The 17500-nt window shown below is 44.3% G+C and overlaps 2 protein-coding genes across 5 annotated transcripts in view; one reads left to right on the forward strand and one right to left on the reverse strand.

Annotated features, from left to right (window-relative positions):
• Positions 1 to 12310, forward strand: part of cog1 (component of oligomeric golgi complex 1) — a 14482-nt gene extending 2172 nt beyond the window's left edge. Inside the window, exons 3-16 of one of the 4 annotated variants that reach the window (XM_063904345.1) lie at positions 936 to 1117; positions 1295 to 1471; positions 1743 to 1899; positions 2674 to 2884; positions 3767 to 4130; positions 4656 to 5131; positions 7053 to 7199; positions 7288 to 7449; positions 7627 to 7751; positions 9642 to 9750; positions 9909 to 10018; positions 10778 to 10859; positions 11002 to 11025; positions 12085 to 12310. In XM_063904345.1, the coding sequence (XP_063760415.1) occupies positions 936 to 1117; positions 1295 to 1471; positions 1743 to 1899; positions 2674 to 2884; positions 3767 to 4130; positions 4656 to 5131; positions 7053 to 7199; positions 7288 to 7449; positions 7627 to 7751; positions 9642 to 9750; positions 9909 to 10018; positions 10778 to 10859; positions 11002 to 11010 (2311 nt within the window). In that variant the 3' untranslated portion in view covers positions 11011 to 11025; positions 12085 to 12310. The remainder of the gene's footprint in view (positions 1 to 935; positions 1118 to 1294; positions 1472 to 1742; positions 1900 to 2673; positions 2885 to 3766; positions 4131 to 4655; positions 5132 to 7052; positions 7200 to 7287; positions 7450 to 7626; positions 7752 to 9641; positions 9751 to 9908; positions 10019 to 10777; positions 10860 to 11001; positions 11026 to 12084) is intronic. The other 3 variants (XM_063904346.1, XM_063904342.1, XM_063904344.1) reach the window with 3 other exon arrangements.
• Positions 12311 to 13988: 1678 nt separating this feature from the next.
• rgs9a (regulator of G protein signaling 9a) overlaps positions 13989 to 17500 on the reverse strand; it is a 16071-nt gene continuing 12559 nt past the window's right edge. Inside the window, exons 13-17 of the mRNA XM_063904208.1 lie at positions 17132 to 17247; positions 16717 to 16804; positions 16104 to 16242; positions 15745 to 15827; positions 13989 to 15191 (exon numbers count right to left, since the gene is read on the reverse strand). Coding sequence (XP_063760278.1) covers positions 15038 to 15191; positions 15745 to 15827; positions 16104 to 16242; positions 16717 to 16804; positions 17132 to 17247 — 580 coding nt within the window. The 3' untranslated portion in view covers positions 13989 to 15037. The remainder of the gene's footprint in view (positions 15192 to 15744; positions 15828 to 16103; positions 16243 to 16716; positions 16805 to 17131; positions 17248 to 17500) is intronic.

A 17500-nucleotide genomic window follows, 5' to 3' on the forward strand; every position in this document is an offset into this window, starting at 1 on the left:
GGGAGATTAGCAGTGGTCTTGTATGTCTTCCATTTTCTAATAATTGCTCCCACAGTTGATTTCTTCACACCAAGCTGCTTACCTATTGCAGGTTCAGTTTTCCCAGCCTGGTGCAGGTCTACAATGTTGTCTCTGGTCTCCTTTGACAGCTCTTTGGTCTTGGCCATAGTGGAGTTTGGAGTATGACTGTTTGAGGTTGTGGACAGGTGTCTTTTATACTGATAACGAGTTCAAAAAGGTGCCATTAATACAGGTAACGAGTGGAGGACAGAGGAGCCTCTTAAAGAAGAAGTTACAGGTCTGTGAGAGCCAGAAATCTTGCTTGTTTGTAGGTGACCAAATACTTATTTTACCGAGGAATTTACCAATTAATTCATTAAAAATCCTACAATGTGATTTCCTGGATTTTTTTTTCCTCATTCTGTCTCTCATAGTTGAGGTGTACCTATGATAAAAATTACAGGCCTCTCTCATCTTTTTAAATGGGAGAACTTGCACAATTGGTGGCTGACTAAATACTTTTTTGCCCCACTGTATTTGTCTTGTACTTCAAAATGGTGTTTAAAACATGACTAACCTCTAACACATATTGTGCTTCCTGCTATATGAATATTGTCTTAGTCCATGTAGTGATATCAAAAACAGTTAGATTCATGTTGGAGCCCTAGTGTACTTCTGGTGGTAAGAGGGCTCTGGACACGCCTCTTAAAACACAACAACAATGGACTCTGGGACGGATGGCTACTAACACACTAAAAATAAAAGGATGTGTTTATGGCCTTCTGCATGAGGCCCACTGGCACCAAGTCCTGCTTTGCTGTGAGATTCTCACAGAAAAACTCCAGGCCTCAGAGCTGAGGAGGATTGTGATGGATCCATGGGCTGGACTCACTCAGTGCCAGCTGTAGGTCTGTGACCGGTCTCTCCTCCTGCAGGTCCACCATTCTGCTTGACAGCCGGTCCCTGCTGCGGGGCCGGGCCGTGTCGGACCAGGCCATAGCTGAGGCGCTGGTGTCCACCATGCTGCTGGTGGGCAGCTCCCCCCGCCAGGCCCTGGCTGACTTCCTACTGGCCCGAAAGGCCTCCATCCATCAGCTGCTCAACCAACCACAGCACGGTACCTGCCAGCAGTCATGCCTTTTAATTTCAGAGTGCACAAAAGCATATTTAAAACACGTATGTTCTGAAGCAAAATGTGCAGTATGTTCTGCTGGAAGGCTTTTACTGTGGATGTTTTTATTTTGAATATTATGGGAAAGATGTGTCAGTTGACATAAAGCGGTCTCTGGTGCAGGTGCAGGGATTAAGGCTCAGGTGTGCAGCCTGGTGGAGCTGCTGGTCACCACCCTGTTCCAGGCCTACGCTGTCTTCTACCTGCCCCCCGAGGGACACCCCCGGCCTGCAGAGGGAGCTCTGAGCTGTGGCATGCTGTTCTCCATCCTGGAGAACGTCACCTCTACCACATATGCAGGTAAACAGCCGGGATACCTTTAGTGATTTCCTTACAGGGCGCTAATAAAAAAAGACCAGTTCTTGTTTGTCTTTAATATTTATCCTCTGTAGAGAGACTTGGTCTTGCTCAGTCCGTTATGTGTACTAACATCCGTATGTTCAGATTTGACGGAAGACTCCTAAAAGAAGATTGTATGAATAGGGTTATATATATATACGTTATATTTGTAAAGCATTGGCTGCTAATGGATGTATTCTGAATCCAAGATAAGATGTATTCCTGTCCTCAGCTAAAGAGCGCAGGGTGTTGCAGGAGGAGACCAGCACTGGCAGCTGGTTCAGGTATCTGCCCCCCTCCATAACGGAGTTCCAGCCCGCCCTGCGCACCTTGGCTCAGCCAATCCAGAGAGAGCAGCTGCGGGACACACTGCAGCAGTGGATCCACACGTAAGCGCCAACCAATCAGCACACTGCTCATATTTTCAGATTTGTTCTGTTTGCTTTCCTTAAAGGTGTGTTCAAAGTCCTGTTATTAGAACGTGCACACATAGGTTGAATGAATTCCAGATGTGAGAGAGATTTTCAAGCATTTTGAATAAATGCATGAATAAGTCATATTTCTGTTAAAAAGATAAAGTGGGATGTAATTCCTGATTAAAAAAAGGGGATTCACATATTTTCTTTTTTTCTCTCAGCCTTCGCTTGTTGCTGCTGTGATTTGCTCTTAACCATTGAGCTCTTTCATGTTCTTAATTTTTTTAGTTTTCTAATGCACAACAAGTACACCGAGGTAGTCACTATTACTTTCTTATGTATACAATTATTAATAAAGCCACAATTCTTTATTGTGACAAAGTTGAATCTAAGAAATACAATAGTGCTGCAGGGTCATCCACCTGAAGCATTGCTGGGGCTCCCTGATGCTCTGCTGGGTGTAGATGGATGGCAGGTTGCCATGGTAACTCCTTCCTCTGTAGAGTCTTATGGCTGAAGGCTGACCCACAAAATGTGCAGCATGAACATGAAAAGAAGATGTGATGTGCTCAAATCAAATAAATTAATGTTTAGTTGGCAGCTGTCATCCTCATGAACAAGATACATACAGTATAACATATATTTACTTGACTGATTAACCACATGCCTCAGGGTGTTCTCCATGCTCTGGGATTTGTTTTCTATTGCTATCTAATGGCTGGCTGTCCGATGGCTCCTCTCTCTCAGCTGTAAGGAGGACATCTGTCGGGGCGTGGGCAGCCTTCTGGTGTATGTGAAGAGTCTGAAGGGGCTGGCAGCCATCAGAGATGCTGTGTGGGACCTCCTGTCCTCAGACTCCATCAGCCTGCACTGGAGCAGCGTGTGTCAGCGGCTGCTGGAGCGCCCCCTGCCTGTGTGGGACGACTTCCTGCAGAAACTCTTCCTCCAGCGCCTGCAGGTTGGTGCTCTCCTGGTTCACACAGGTCTCACTACTTACTTAAATTACTAAATATTTTTGAAAAACGTCATGTGGTTAAAGAAGGACAATTCATCAAAGACAACTGGGGTGGGTTAGCTTATTACCCTACTTATGCTAATTATGCAAATGTTGGAGTTAGTGTCTACACCCTTAGGTCATTTAAAATATTCAATAATTGGTGGCTTTTGTCAAGTTTACAAATGGACATTCAGAAATACAGGTTTAATGAGAACTATTGAGTCATCCGGACAGCTAATGCTATGCTAACTGAGTACTAACAAAACGTCAGCTTATCATGCATAATTAATTGTATACTGCCATATTTCCAAATAATATAATATGACTTCTTTAAAATGAGGAATTTCTATTTTTGAAATGTTCTAGTATATTGATATTTTTCCTAAGTATATATCTTATCTAATATATATTTTATTTTATTTATATACCTGTGTTATTTATGTTTTCAGTGCTTTTATTGATTTGATTTCTATACATTTAGTTTTTCATATTCTCATGTTGAATTTTTGGGATCTGAGACCTTATACATGCTGTGACCCCTTGTTAAAGAAACTGTTAAATTGGGTTACTATAGGATGTAAAGGGGAATGTGAGAAAATAACTAATAAACAATAAGATTAAAAAAATGTTTTATGCATGATAAGCTGACGTTTTGTTAGCATAGCATTAGCTGTCCAGATGACTCAATAGTTCTTATTAAACCTGTATTTCTGAATTTCCTGTACCACCCCATTTGTAAACTTGACATGAGCCAGCAATTATTTAATAGTACAATCCTCCGAAGATGGTGACTTGCTGTGGATGACATCATTCCCTGTTCTAATGCTCCGGAGATTCCCTCAGGCCATCACCAAAGACGAGAGTGAAGCCATCTCCGCGAGCTCTGTACAGCTGCTCTGCTCCGCGGTCAGGGATCTGGAGGCTCAGGCTCTCCAAACCTCCTCAGGAAGCAGCTCTGGTTCCGGCCGGGGGGGTCAGTACGAGGTGGACGTGGCGGCCTTCCTGTGGTCGGAGTCTGCGGGGGACCTGCTGAGCGATGCGGGCTGGGTCAGTGTGAGCCAGCGGGGGCAGCAGCACCAGAGGAGCAACCTGGCCATGAAGACCCAGGCCCTCACGCCCTGCGTCCAGAACTTCTGCTCCTCCCTGGACGCTAAGCTGAAGGCCCGGCTTGAGGACCTGCAGTACTACCTTCCCTCCCAACACCCAGGTACGAGGGGCTGTCACTCACTCCTTCACAGCTCAGAGAAAACTCAGTTTTATTCAGCATCAGCGGTTGTTTCCCCTCCAGTCAAAAAGTTTGCCCTGATGGATTGCCAGAGAATTTGACTCACTCCTCATCCAAACCTTGATCCCTAATGACTTCAACCATACTCCAGGAAAAGTCTAGGGAGGACAGCAGAGGTGGAGAAGTACTCAGATCTTGTACTTGAGTAAAAGTAGAAGTACTCAGATCTTGTACTTGAGTAAATGTAGAAGTACCAGAGTGTAGGACTACTCTGTTACAGTAAAAGTCCTGCATTCAAAATGTTGCTCCAGTAAAAGTAGAAATAAAAGTAGTCATTGGACGGTCCCTACAACTATAGGATGGATGATCATGAAGGTTCTCCTTCTAAAGTCAACCTCTGGGTCTGAGGCTGGATCAGAACCGCTGTGCTATGAAATCAGACAGTACGGTGTTATCATCACATCCCAAATACTAATGAACGTTCATGTTTCCTACTGTATTCTGCAGGTTCTGACTCTGTCTCAGGTCAACCCTCCTCCTCTTCCTCCTCCTCCTCCTCCGCTCTCACAGAGAACTCCTCAGCTTCCTCCTTCAACCGCTTCACAGACTCCCCCGCCGTAGAGGAGGCATTACGGGAGGGCTGCGCGGCCTGCGTCCGACACATCCTGTCCTCCGTCCGTTCTGAGCTGAGCGCAGCCTCGCCTGCCACCCCAAACCCCGCACTCCTCAGCTCAGTGCTCTTCATGGCGAGGCTGTGCCAGTCGATGGGTGAGCTCTGCCCCAACCTGAAGCATTGCATCCTGGGAAAACAGAAGGGGTCCGAGGCCCCTGCCAAGGGGACCCCCAGACAGGGAAAGAAGCTGGGAAAAGCCAGGGCGGCCCTCGAGGTGAGCCCCGCCCAGGCCAAGTGGGCGGGGCTGAAGGAGGAGCTTCTCATGTGCAGCATGGAGGCGTACCGCATCTGGAGCGGCGCGCTTTCCAAGGTCAGTCTGTCCTAGAGAGCTGGTAAACGAGCAGATGTATCTGTGTTGTGAAGGGTGGGGCGGTTTCCATTCCTTCCATATTGTGGCCTTTCTTCTACTCTTAAATGAGAGGTGTCCCAAAATAGTGAGGATTATAACTTTGTTTACAGGTATTGTTACACAGGGTTTCCCGCCGAAAATGAGTTAGTTAAGGTGGTGGGGTGGGGCGGGGGGGAGAAGGTGCGCAGGGGTGAGTTAGGCCTGCTTCATCGCATGAAGGAGCCCGCAATTCTTGGTTGGATTTTTCGGTCCATTTGGCTGTGTACAATGCCAGAGAAAATCACGTGCATCGTCAAAAGTAGGCAATAAGACAGTCACGTGTAAATGGTAAACACAACTAACCTTTAGAATTTAGATGAAAAATGATGTTACCTTGATGCGGCAGGTTGATTGTCGGCTATCCAACTTCCAGATGAACGAACGTCTTCCCAAAATGTTTAATTTTTCTTTTTTTCCCGCATGTTCACGAACAACGATAGATAGTGCGATTAAATTCAACCACTAGATGCCGCTGTTCGGACGCACCACAGGACTCGCAGGCATATCACATAGGCCTATTTAAACTCTAAAAACTGATTCTTTTCCAATTCATGACACGTTTTTTAAAATAATTATTTTTTCTAAATGCATTCTGCAGAGAAGGGAGGCTGGCGATGGTCACGGTTTGGAATGAGAGAAAACAGGACAGAGTAACACGGCGAATATCGCTCATACTATTTTGTTTTTTTTGGAAGACCTTAGTTAATGCGGCAGGCATGCGTTGCTTAGGCGGCCACCTAAGCTGTAAAGTGCTGCGGGAAACCCTGGTTCATGAATACACATAAATATACAGGTCATCTTACTTGTGGGAAAAAAGGTTTGTGATGAGAAAACATTTCTTTCATGAAACTATTAAACACTCTCCTGTAAACTGCTGGGTTATTTTACAGCTTCATTGGTTATTTTGGTCCCTTTGGGGCAGCAGAACAAAAAGAACACTTACCTGAGTGATCGTGTTTTGGCTCATGTGTTAGGAAACAGTCTCATATTCAGCAGACAATATTAGCTGTCATAATATATCCTCAGCTCTATGTCCACTTACTCCTTTTCAGATTTCTCAATATTATCTCAGGGCGTTCATTTCACATATGGGCATCATTTGGGTGTCATCATATCATTGAGGTATTTCAAGAATTTAGTATAACCTCTCACTTATCTACATGGTGCTGTTAACAATGTGCTGACTGACTGTGTGAGGTAAAAGGCATTGCTTGTAAGACCAATGCCGCTTATCAAAGACACTCCCAACACACACACACACATACACACAGGGACAACAGTGCAGTGTTTAGCAGAGCAGATATTTACATAGCGCAACAAACAGGAGGGAGAATAATTTACTGACAGATACGGCTTTGAGCGGCTGTGGCTCAGCAGGTAGAGCTGTCATCAGTGGTGTGTTAGCAGGCTTCAGAGATGATTGGTACTCTTGGTACTAGTCCTCAGTGTGTGTGTGTTTGTGAACGTGTGTGGATGGGTAAATGATGACATGTGGTGTAAAAGAGTTTTGGGTAGTCTGAAGACTAGCAAGGCACTATTTAAACCTTAAATTCACATGATTTGACTTGATTCACCCATATTACACATTAATACACCCCTATTCCATTCCTGTCACACCTTTATTACACCTGTGTGACACCCACATTTCAGTGTAATTCAGTGTAACATTTGAGGGTTAACCATTAAGCAACACTCTGCTGCTAAATATGCAACTGTTTCCAAAGAGCCATAACATCATAATAAGCTGCTAATATTTGTTCCTGCTGCCCTCAAATGCCCAGCAAACGATGGCAGCCCTACATATCTGTTTAGCTGGCCTGCCTAACGGTGTGTGTTGTAACAGGTGCTGCTGGATAGGTTCGGCACAGCGCTGCATGCAGTGTCTGCCGGGGCCATCCTGACCACCGGAACTAACTGGGAGGATCTGGAGATCCAGGAGGAGGCGGAGTCCGGGAGCAGCGTGACATCCAAGATCCGCCTTCCAGTCCAGGTGAGGGTCTCCGCAGCTGCAACACACACAGGAAGCGCAGTTCTCTATCTCTCCTGCCAATAATCTGATGTGTGACATGTCTCTGCAGCCGTCATGGTTCGTGCAGTCGCTGCTGTTCCAGCTGTGTGTGGAGGTGAACAGGGTGGGGGGCCACGCTCTCCCCCGGCCCACTCTACAGGAGCTGCTGCAAGCCTGTCTGGATCAGGCCCTGCAGCACTACCACACCCTCACACAGCGGGGCCCCAGTACGGTAATTAACATATTTATCTAACTTTTTATCTTCTTTCACTATGTTTATGTATGCGTCACATACACCAAGACAAATCCCTCGTACGTGTGGCGCTGCTCGGCAATAAACCACTCCTGATGACGTTAACACAGATGAAGAACAATTCGATGACTCTGTTGTCTGTTGGTCGTCCTCCAGGAGGGAGTGTTCCCCATGACTCAGAACAGAGCCCTGCAGCTGCTGTTTGACCTGCGGTACCTCAACTCCACCCTGAGCAGCAGGCTGGAGGAGGGCAAGAGCTCCAGATCCCACCAAGACCCCAGGTAACATCCCCCCCCACACACACACCCATCACATGCACACCAGGGTTTCCGCTAGGTTTTTTATCTTGTTAACTATAATGTTAACACGTTTTTTCCCCCGCCCCCCGAAGGGTAGAGCCTGATTAAGCTCTGTTTCTTTGCCAGTAAAATATACCGCTGTTGTTGTTGCCGGTATATGCCACAATAAGATAGCAACAAGTAGTCAAGGTAGTCGGATTAGCTTCGGCTGCTATGCTAACATCAAGTGTTGTATGAGTATTATCACCGGACATTTTGACTGGCAGGTTTTCAATTTACCAATTTTTATACATTTTACCAGCTAAAAACCGGTAATTACCAGCTAACGGAAACCCTGATGCACACAGGATGAAGTGGATTAGCCAGCTCCTGGCTCCAGTGTCTGTTGTTCCAAAAGGAATGACTGTACATGATTGAAGTATGAATTAATAGAATACATTATAAAGTCGTTTTCCTTATCTGCAGCAACAGGTCAACCAGGGAATAATCAGAACATCATATCCAATCTGTGAATTAAAACAAAAATGTAAATCATCACCTAGCAATATATATATATATATTTTCAATTTTAATTACATTACATATAACGCTACAATATGTTCTCCTGTGAGGACTATTGGTAGTATTACTCAAAGCATAATTTGGAACTGTTTGAGAAATATCTTGTCAACATCCACACGTACAGAAGTCAGATACCTGCAGACACTGGGCGTTTCTCAATACCAAGAATGCAAAGAACGGACTTGTGTACTTGGGGAGAACGTTCTTGTGAGTTGTTCTTGGAAGAATGAACTTGCAAGTTGACAGCACACAGAGCGCTGTTGGCGGTTTGAGACGATGCGTACTTGCTGGTATTGCGCAATACACAATTGTGGAGCTTCTCAACTCCGAAAACGTTTGAGCAGATTTTGAATTCGCCATTGATTTTCGTAAAACTGCTAATATTTGAAATCTAAACCCTTGATTTCTCGCCTCAAAGTAAATTTGTAGTGATGAAATAGCATACGAAAATAGTAAAAACGTACCGTTGTTCAATGGCGTCGAGTAATTTTCCGCTCCTCGCTTGAATGCCGAAATGAATGCTGGGATATATTCACTGCCGAGTTAACACAAGTTAGCATCCGATGCATCCTTGGTAAAATGGGCGTGTCGAGAACATTTCCGGGAATACATCCGGGAACTTTATCCGTTCTTGGTGAAAGCGAACTTGGGTTTGGGACAGTACTTGGGACAGATGACGTTTCACAAGAACACGAGCACACGAGTACAGACAAGAACGCATATTGAGAAAGGCCCACTAACTCGGTACAGTACTTCCTGTTGGATCTTTGAATCTGATTGGCTGAGGTCCGACCCAGTTGGCTTTCTCTGACACACTTCCACAAAAGAATTGCAGAGATCCAAAATGCGTTGAACAGTTCCTCCATTTAATGTCACAGATTAAGTTCTTATAACATGCACATCATATGATGAGAATAATCCCCCTCACACGGGTGAACAGCTGATTGTATTATGGATCTAACCATCTCAACCAATGCACTGTGATGACACAATAACAGCTGATGATATGACACACTGAGCAATCCCAAACAGAAAACCATGACAAACCTTATTAAATGTACAACAAATGTCACCACTGTGAGGTTCCTGTTTATCTGTTGCTTATTTAGAGTGTGTGTGCGTGCGCGCGTGTGCGTCAGTTGACCACACAGTCAGTCTGAAACCGTATTCCACATGTTCTGTAAGAACTGCCCTCAGCAGGTACATCTGGATTGACTGCTCTGATTTCCAGCTGGAAAACCTGCTTTTCTGATTGAACCACTTCTTCAACATCCTGCGTAGTTTGCAAACACTATGTTGTGTGTCGTTCAGATTCCACGACGTCTGTGATTGGCTGGAGGGCTACATCGACCCGTTTGACCTGGACGTGTTCACGACCCCGCTGAACACCAACCTCAACCGCATGTCCCAGAGGACCTCGGTACTTCAGCACCACGCCATGAACAATTCACACACACACACACACACACACACACACACACACACACACACAATATGTTCACGGATGGGACAGTTAACATGTGACTGGTGATGCTCTGTCACTGCAGTGTTTGAGGGTCATGTGACATTGTGTCTCAGGTGCTGCTGGGCCTGCTGACGGGCTCAGAGAAGCAGTTCCCTTCTCGGAGCGGCAGTGTGAACTCCCAGGAGCCGTACAACATCCTGCCACTGGCCAGCAGCCAGATCAGGTCAGAGGTCAACCCCAGCTCAGTTAAACTCAATTACCAAGTCAAATATTGGGCGAATTTGCCTAAATCCCACATTTTCAGATACAAAAACGAAGTAGAGAAGTTTATCAATCCAAGCAAGAAGGTTTTGGCTCTGCAAAGATTTTTATTCTCACACATTTTGGTCAGTATCTCTTAAGTACTCATGTGTCCGTAAACAGACTTGTGTTAACCAAGCGACCAAAGGAAGTAGAGTCATGCCAGCATCTTTGTTCTCATTTAGTAACCAACCTTCAAACTGTGGACTCTATTCAATATTATTCAGAAGGGCTTATATTAACCAGCTTCTTCAATATTGTTATTATTATTATAAAGGTGGAGCTCAAATATAATCTATATAAATCTGGATCTTAATCAGGTATCTGTTCCTGTTACTTGGTTCTGCTTTAGTTGGACATTACTATCTCTGTTGAGAAGTCCTACATTCATTTGGAGATTAAAGCGTTATTTAAGTAAGAAATGATCCTTGTTAGAGGCAGAGGGAAACAGACGGGGCTAACTAGTTATACTATATTCGTCCTGACTGATGATATAGGCTAGCCCTATAGTATGAATATAAGTGACTTGGGCCCACTGCAGGGATTGTCATTGAGTCCAGTTATAATCCGGGTCATTTATATTACTGTATATAACTATTGTTCCCTCACTCTTTAGGACATGTACTATATATTTTTTCTAAAATGTATTTCAACCTAATTCCCACGATGTCCCCCTCCTCAGGTTCGGGTTGCTGCCTCTCAGCATGTCCAATGTGCGTAAACCCAAGTCGGCCCCCCGGAGCTCTGAGGCGCCTCACCAGCTGGTGAGTAACTGAGCTGAGATCAGCAGCAGGACGTAACTCTCATCGTTTCATAATCTGACACACACCGTATGTCTTCATCTCTCTGTTTATTGTTTTGTTGGACTCTGGGTAATGTTGTCTGTCACACCCTCTGCCTCCTCAGAGATTTTGAGTGCAAGAGACTCAGGCAAGTCCCTCAGTGTGTATGTGTATGTGTGTGTGTGTGTGTGTGTGTGTGTGTGTGTGTGTGTGTGTGTGTGTGTGTGTGTTTTTTGTTGTGTTTTCAGTAGTGCCTTGGTTTAGCTTTGGTGCATTTGCAGTACAGTAAAGATCATGAAGTGATGAAAGGATTCAGACGGGTTGAAACTATGTTCTGTCCCACCCTCTGCAGGGATCAGCTCAGGATCAGACTAATGACTATAGACACTTTCTTGGGGAAGCAGCACTGCAACAATGACATGGCATTTCCCTGTTCTGAGTGGACAAATCACATCTTGAGTTGCATGCATTACTAGTTTAATGTGTGGCAATGTTTGCAGCAATAAAAAAAAAGCTGATGTCTCTATGCAGCTCAAGTTGTGACTTGTCCAAAATAATCCATTTTAAGCTTTCCTTAAATAAAAGAAAAACAATTATTGTGTGCAACATTAGGTATGATGAAATCAGTGTGCGCTGGAGCCAGTATACTCTGCATGGCCAGCAGTGTCCATATGCTTCCACTCTCTCTGCTAAGCTGGGCTGAACATCCTCTCACTGCTGGGTGCTCGGAGCTAACCTCTCCTCCTGTGATTTGACTCTTGATAAGATAGCAAACATGACTGTTCCGTCCGTGGTGACAGAATAATCCAGGGTCTCCGTGATAACACTTTGAGTGACAGTAAGAACCAGTTAAAGCTGAAAGTAGTCCCTACTAGTGACCCCTGAAATAATTAATGTGACCTTTAGCTCCTTTATCTTTCCTGTCCACTGTCAAGTGTTAGCATGACGCTCCAGAGCCAGGCTCTCCTGTACCCAGCCCTGTGATGCTACATATCACAAGGCTGGAACACATTTGATGGGCTCTTGAGCAAGTTTAATGTCTGCATACATGGCCATCCAGGATCTTGATAGTATCATAGTCCTATTTAAACCGGGGACCCAGGGACAATAGACCATTGTGTTGTGTTTTTAGTGCTTAAGACTTTGGATGACATACAAGACAATCCACCAAAACTTTAGCAAACCTGCTGTGTTCTCCTTCCTGCAGCAGACGCCTCCCCCCCCCTCCTCCTCCACAGCGGGCCAGGACAGCTTTCGGCCGGGCAGTCTGTTCAAACAGCTGGCTGCTCAGGACGAAGACTCAGCAGCTCCCTCTCTGTTCAAACTCAGCTGGCTGTCTGGCATGGCCAAATAACCCTTTATGCACAATACTTTTTATTTGACTTTGCAGAAACTTTGTAAAAATAATATAATAAAACCATTTTGTCTTTTGAGACGTGTGTGTTGTGTGATTTAATTCCCCTGGGCTAGGAGGCAAAGAATTTCAACTAAGAGGGAGATTCGGGATTTGTCTTTTGCTGAAATATTGTTTTGCATTTAGCTTTTTGCTGTGCTTCAGTAACGCAGAGGGACAACAACGTCTGGAACTAAAAAATAAAGCCAATCTGGAAGTGCCTTAAGGTGTAGCCACCTTGTCATTAAGAAGTTGAAAGTGTATAAGTGTAAATGACCATTCCAGTCACTTTAGACAGATAGCTAGCGTTAGCTGCTAACGGTACCTGATTACGCCAACCTCGCTCCTGTCCAGCCTCTCATTCAATATGGTCACATCTGGTTCGGTTCCAGGAAACAAAGAAGGGAACAGTCCGAATGCCAAATTTAAAGGTCCCCTATTAGATGCACTTTTTGATGTCTTTTATACATAAATATGTGTCCCCGGTGTGTAAGGAGACTCAGAAAGTGTCACAAATACAACCCTCTCTCTTTTCCTCCTTACCCACATCTCTAAAAACAAGGGTACAAACGAGCTGATCCAGATTTGCTGTGCTTATGACGTAATAAGGAAAATGTGGGCTGGCTTTACATTGAACTCCTGGCAACGTCCCGACAACGTCCCAACCTATCGTGCCCCATTTACAGTCGGCAAGCTGAAACCACTCTTTTTTGGAAGTAATATGGTCTGTTGGATGGGGGATCTGTTTGGTGTTTTGAGCAGAACACTTCACAGACATGTTTTGTATAGATATGGCCCTACTATTGTTCAAATATAGTATAATAGGAGTAGTCTGGTCCTACCAGACTCTGTACTACATTTCATTTGTAATAGGGATGCACCGATTGCAAAAATGTCGGCCGCCTATCCCTTTAAGAGAGAGAGTGGGGGGTAAGTGTGTGCATGTGTAAGAGCGAGAGAGGTTGAGCGTGCCATAGTAAGTTTCTGGAAGTTAACGGGAGTAGCAGCAAGTATAACAAAGTCACAAATATATACGACGGCCTCCCAAGAACACTGAAGAATGGATTTAATTTACCGATCCTCCAGACACACGCTACACGGGGCAGGAGTCCTGCAGCATGCGCAGCGTACAGCAGCAGCTCCTTGCAGAGGAGAGGAGACGCCCCCCGCCCATAGGCGCCGATACCGTGGGTGCTTCGGGGCCCGAGCACCCACGGAGATTGCCGAGCACCCACGGAGATTTAACCGCACACACGGAGATTGTCGAGGGTCGGGCTTTAAACTTTTTAGAGCACCCACCGGCAGAAACATAAATCGGCGCCGCTGCCCCCGCCCGATTTTTAACCTGACTGGAATCGCTACTAAAGGGGCGGGACCATGTGAAGCACGACTTTAGTCTGATTGGACAATGACGTGTTTGACAGATCTAACGTCGAGAACACTGATTACTGCTGCTGTTAGAAAAAAAATCCCCTCTTTTTCCCGTTGGTAGTGCGTCGCCCAATTCACAATACACAAACACAATACAATAACAACACAATACACAAACACAATACAATAACAACACAATAAACAAACCGCCCCTGCCTAGTACTGAAGGGCAATGAAAATAGAGCGGAAGTACGTAGGAGGGTGGAGCCAGGCTATAATAGGAGACCTTTAAGGCTTAAAAACCGTAATCCACCAACCCATGGTGACATTGCTGTGACTCCTTTGACTTCAAATAACCCTTTATTGTCATTGTACAGAAACAGTTCTAATATTGATGGAACTCCATTAGTCATCAACCCTCTTCAATTTAAAAGGTACTGCTTGCTGTGGAACACAGTAGTTTATAGTATACACTGTAGAACAGTGGTATGGGTAATAACAACTATTAACACACAAATGCCTGTCTGTTCTAATGTTACATTTATTCATTTTGGGAAGGTGCAAATCTTCCAAAGAGAGCTCTTCTCTTCTAGTCTCCAGCCACTGACCTACATGATGACACTTAACTGACTATAACTGGAGCAATGTTTTGCAGTTATTAAAAATAAATCTCTTGAATCTGATTTAACATCTCTTAGCGGTATATACAGCCACAAGTATTATTTTACAGCCCCAAGTATTATTTTAACCAACACCAACAAAACTGTCTCCAATGTACACAACCGTGTCTCCTAATAGGTAATATGCATGGGAGAAATATAACTATTACAAGCTCAGCTAATGCAATATGTTCTTGTATTTAACATGAAATAAATCTGATTGTTGATACAAATTTTGACTTTAACATGTAGAAACATAACATACTCAAAATACTTTTCTAAAAAATCTTGTATCGGTGATGCCTTTCATTCAGATGTGCATCTAAAAACCCCATGGGCAGATTATCAGACAACAGTGCCCTGGACTCAAACATGTAAAAGCCCCCCCACCCTTCCTACATAGGAGCCAGACAGTCGTTTGCATCTTGTGGTCATTATGAGTCACTATGTAGCCATTCTGTTACTTTAGGGTCATTTAGAATCTAAGTGCAGTTATTTTAAATGTGTAATCATTTTGCATCTTTGTGTAGTCATCATCTACGCCACAGAGGCCTGTTCAGTAATCCTTTTGTAACCAAGGCTGGAGTTTTCCCTTCGATAAATTAGGGGAATATTTACAGAACAACATTCATTGTAATGACATTACACAGCAAAGTCTTCTGTACAGAGTACACAGTGTGTGTGACATGTAGAACCCTTTACACACACAAACACACACACACACTCTATTTCTCTACTTATTTCCTGTCTATTTTGCTCATCATGGCCTTGACATCGACCGGAGCAGAGGCAATGGCTGCCTTGGCCTTTTCTGACTCATCCTGTTGCCAGAGGATTATGGGATGGATGCCTGGGCTCCGGTTCTGAGCGTTTTGCTCCAGCTGGGCTGGGCTAGGGTGGAAACATGAACATGAAGAAATTGATTGATAGAAATCACAGCACATCCATTGGCTTTCAGTTGGTGGTAAGTTCAGGTTCAGGTTATTTATTTGTACCTGTAGGTAAATTTGGTTTGCAGAAAAAAGACATGGGATCCATTATGATACTGATTCTAAAACAACACAGACCAATCTCTCTACCTCCTGCTCTGTCACATCTGACTAACCCAAACATGAGCAGTCCACAAAGTTAATAAATAAATCAGTAAGTAGGAAGTTCAGGCATGTTTGGCTTGAATCTTTTCTGATCAGCCTCCTGCAACCTTCTTAGTAGCTGCTGGGATGTCCCTTTAAGTTATAATGTGTTGGGCTCAGTCATCAAACCAACTTCTAACTGCAAACTATTCAAGGTGTTTGTAGAAGTAAGTATCCATCTGAGGGTCACACCTGTCATGGTTGGGGGGTCTTCTTTTACATATAAATTGGGATGCCTAAAGGTTCATGTTAAACATGTGGTCATGTGCAGTGACAGCGAGATGTCAGAGAGTAGAGGATGGGCTACCAACCTGAAGTTATGCGGCTCAGGGTTCAGAGCCTTCTTCTGGATCTCCTTGTACACTGGGGACTTGAGGTAGCGGAAGAAAGTGTCCTGTAGCAATGAGACGCAGCATGAGGAGCTCAGTTCACTGCATCGAGGCAAATCTGATATGTATCACAAAGCATTGTGTGTATAATATATAGCAGGCCCAGTATAATTACATCACCCCCAACAGCACTGTTCTGTAGGTGAACATACACTGTAACACTGGCTTTCTGTGACCAAACAGGGAGCCAGACAATAGATCCTCACAATAACCAATAAACCCTTATGGGTAAAGATGAATGTATGAGGCACTGATGGCCGTCTCAGCATCACACAGAATACCTTCTTCATGAGCAGGAACACGTGTGTCTGGGCTGCCTCCAGCACATAGCGGTGAGGATGATCCAGGCCCTTCACGGTCAGACCCATCGTCCTGCCATCAATGTTGATCCAGCGGGGGGCCCCAGGGGCCAGGAAGGTCCTGAACACACAGACCCTCCAGATCAATATCTGGGATAACATTCTGAAATTCTGATTCTGATGAAATTGGGAATAGAATGTTCTCTACTAACTGTTTGAAAATGTGTTAAGTCAAAGTAAATTCCTCTTTGTGTGTGATACAGACAAATATACAGTCAATACACACACATTTCGGTATACATAAAGAAAAGAAGACACACGGAAAATATATACAAATATATTTTTTACAAACAGTCACGGGTGTGACTCTAGTCTAGTAGACGTAATCACACTTTCTCCTGACACAATTCAAGTATTCCACATTTCTGTATGTGTTTCTTCTCACTGCATGGAGGTAGGCACAAACATACACACACAGACACAAAAACACACACACACACACACACACACACACACACACACACACACACACACACACACACACACACACACACACACACACACACACACACACAGATAGAGTTCTCTGTCTTACTTGAAAATGGTCTCAGCTTTTGATGTCATTGACGATGCAGTGCCCCACTTCAGTTCTTCAGCTGCCTCCCAAAATGCCATGTTCTCCCCTGACACACACACACACCGGTTTATGATGAATATGCACTCACTATAATTATGACATGTTTCTTCTGCGACTGTAGCCTGTCCTACCAATATTTGAAATAGGCATGGAATCATTTTGCCCACTGGAGGTACCACGTGTGACTACACTTTAATAGGAAACCTCAAAATGTCTGATTTCTTGAATTGGTTAACACTGAGAGTACCTCCCGTTAAGCTGCATATCTTAAGATCTCTTTCTACATTCTATTCTGCATGAAACAGCTGAATGCAATATAATATCAAAATATTACAATAGACACAAGGGAGTCTAATGCCATGTGACCACATACCGCTGAACTCCTTCTTGAGGAAGATCTTGAAGTCGTCTCGGCCTCGCAGGTCGCTCAGCAGCTCGAACAGGCTGAAGGACCAGCGCTCCACCCGCATCTTAGTGGGGACCTCCACTCTGGACAAAAAAAAACAAACGCTGAGTCATTGCCTATGCAGACCCTTCTGTATGGATTGGCATCAAAACTCAAACAACAAATGTATATAACACAATTCAAATGAAATAGAAGGTTTATAAATACAGTATGTTTTAGTTCTGTATCTATCCATCAGCCAGCAGGTATACCCACCTTCCCTTCATAAGAATACACACATTCTATTAAAAAGATAAAATAATATACATACATCATTTTTGTATTCTAACGTAATGA

This window comes from Eleginops maclovinus, chromosome 16 (genome assembly GCF_036324505.1).
Source record: "Eleginops maclovinus isolate JMC-PN-2008 ecotype Puerto Natales chromosome 16, JC_Emac_rtc_rv5, whole genome shotgun sequence".
Lineage (NCBI taxonomy): Eukaryota > Metazoa > Chordata > Actinopteri > Perciformes > Eleginopidae > Eleginops > Eleginops maclovinus.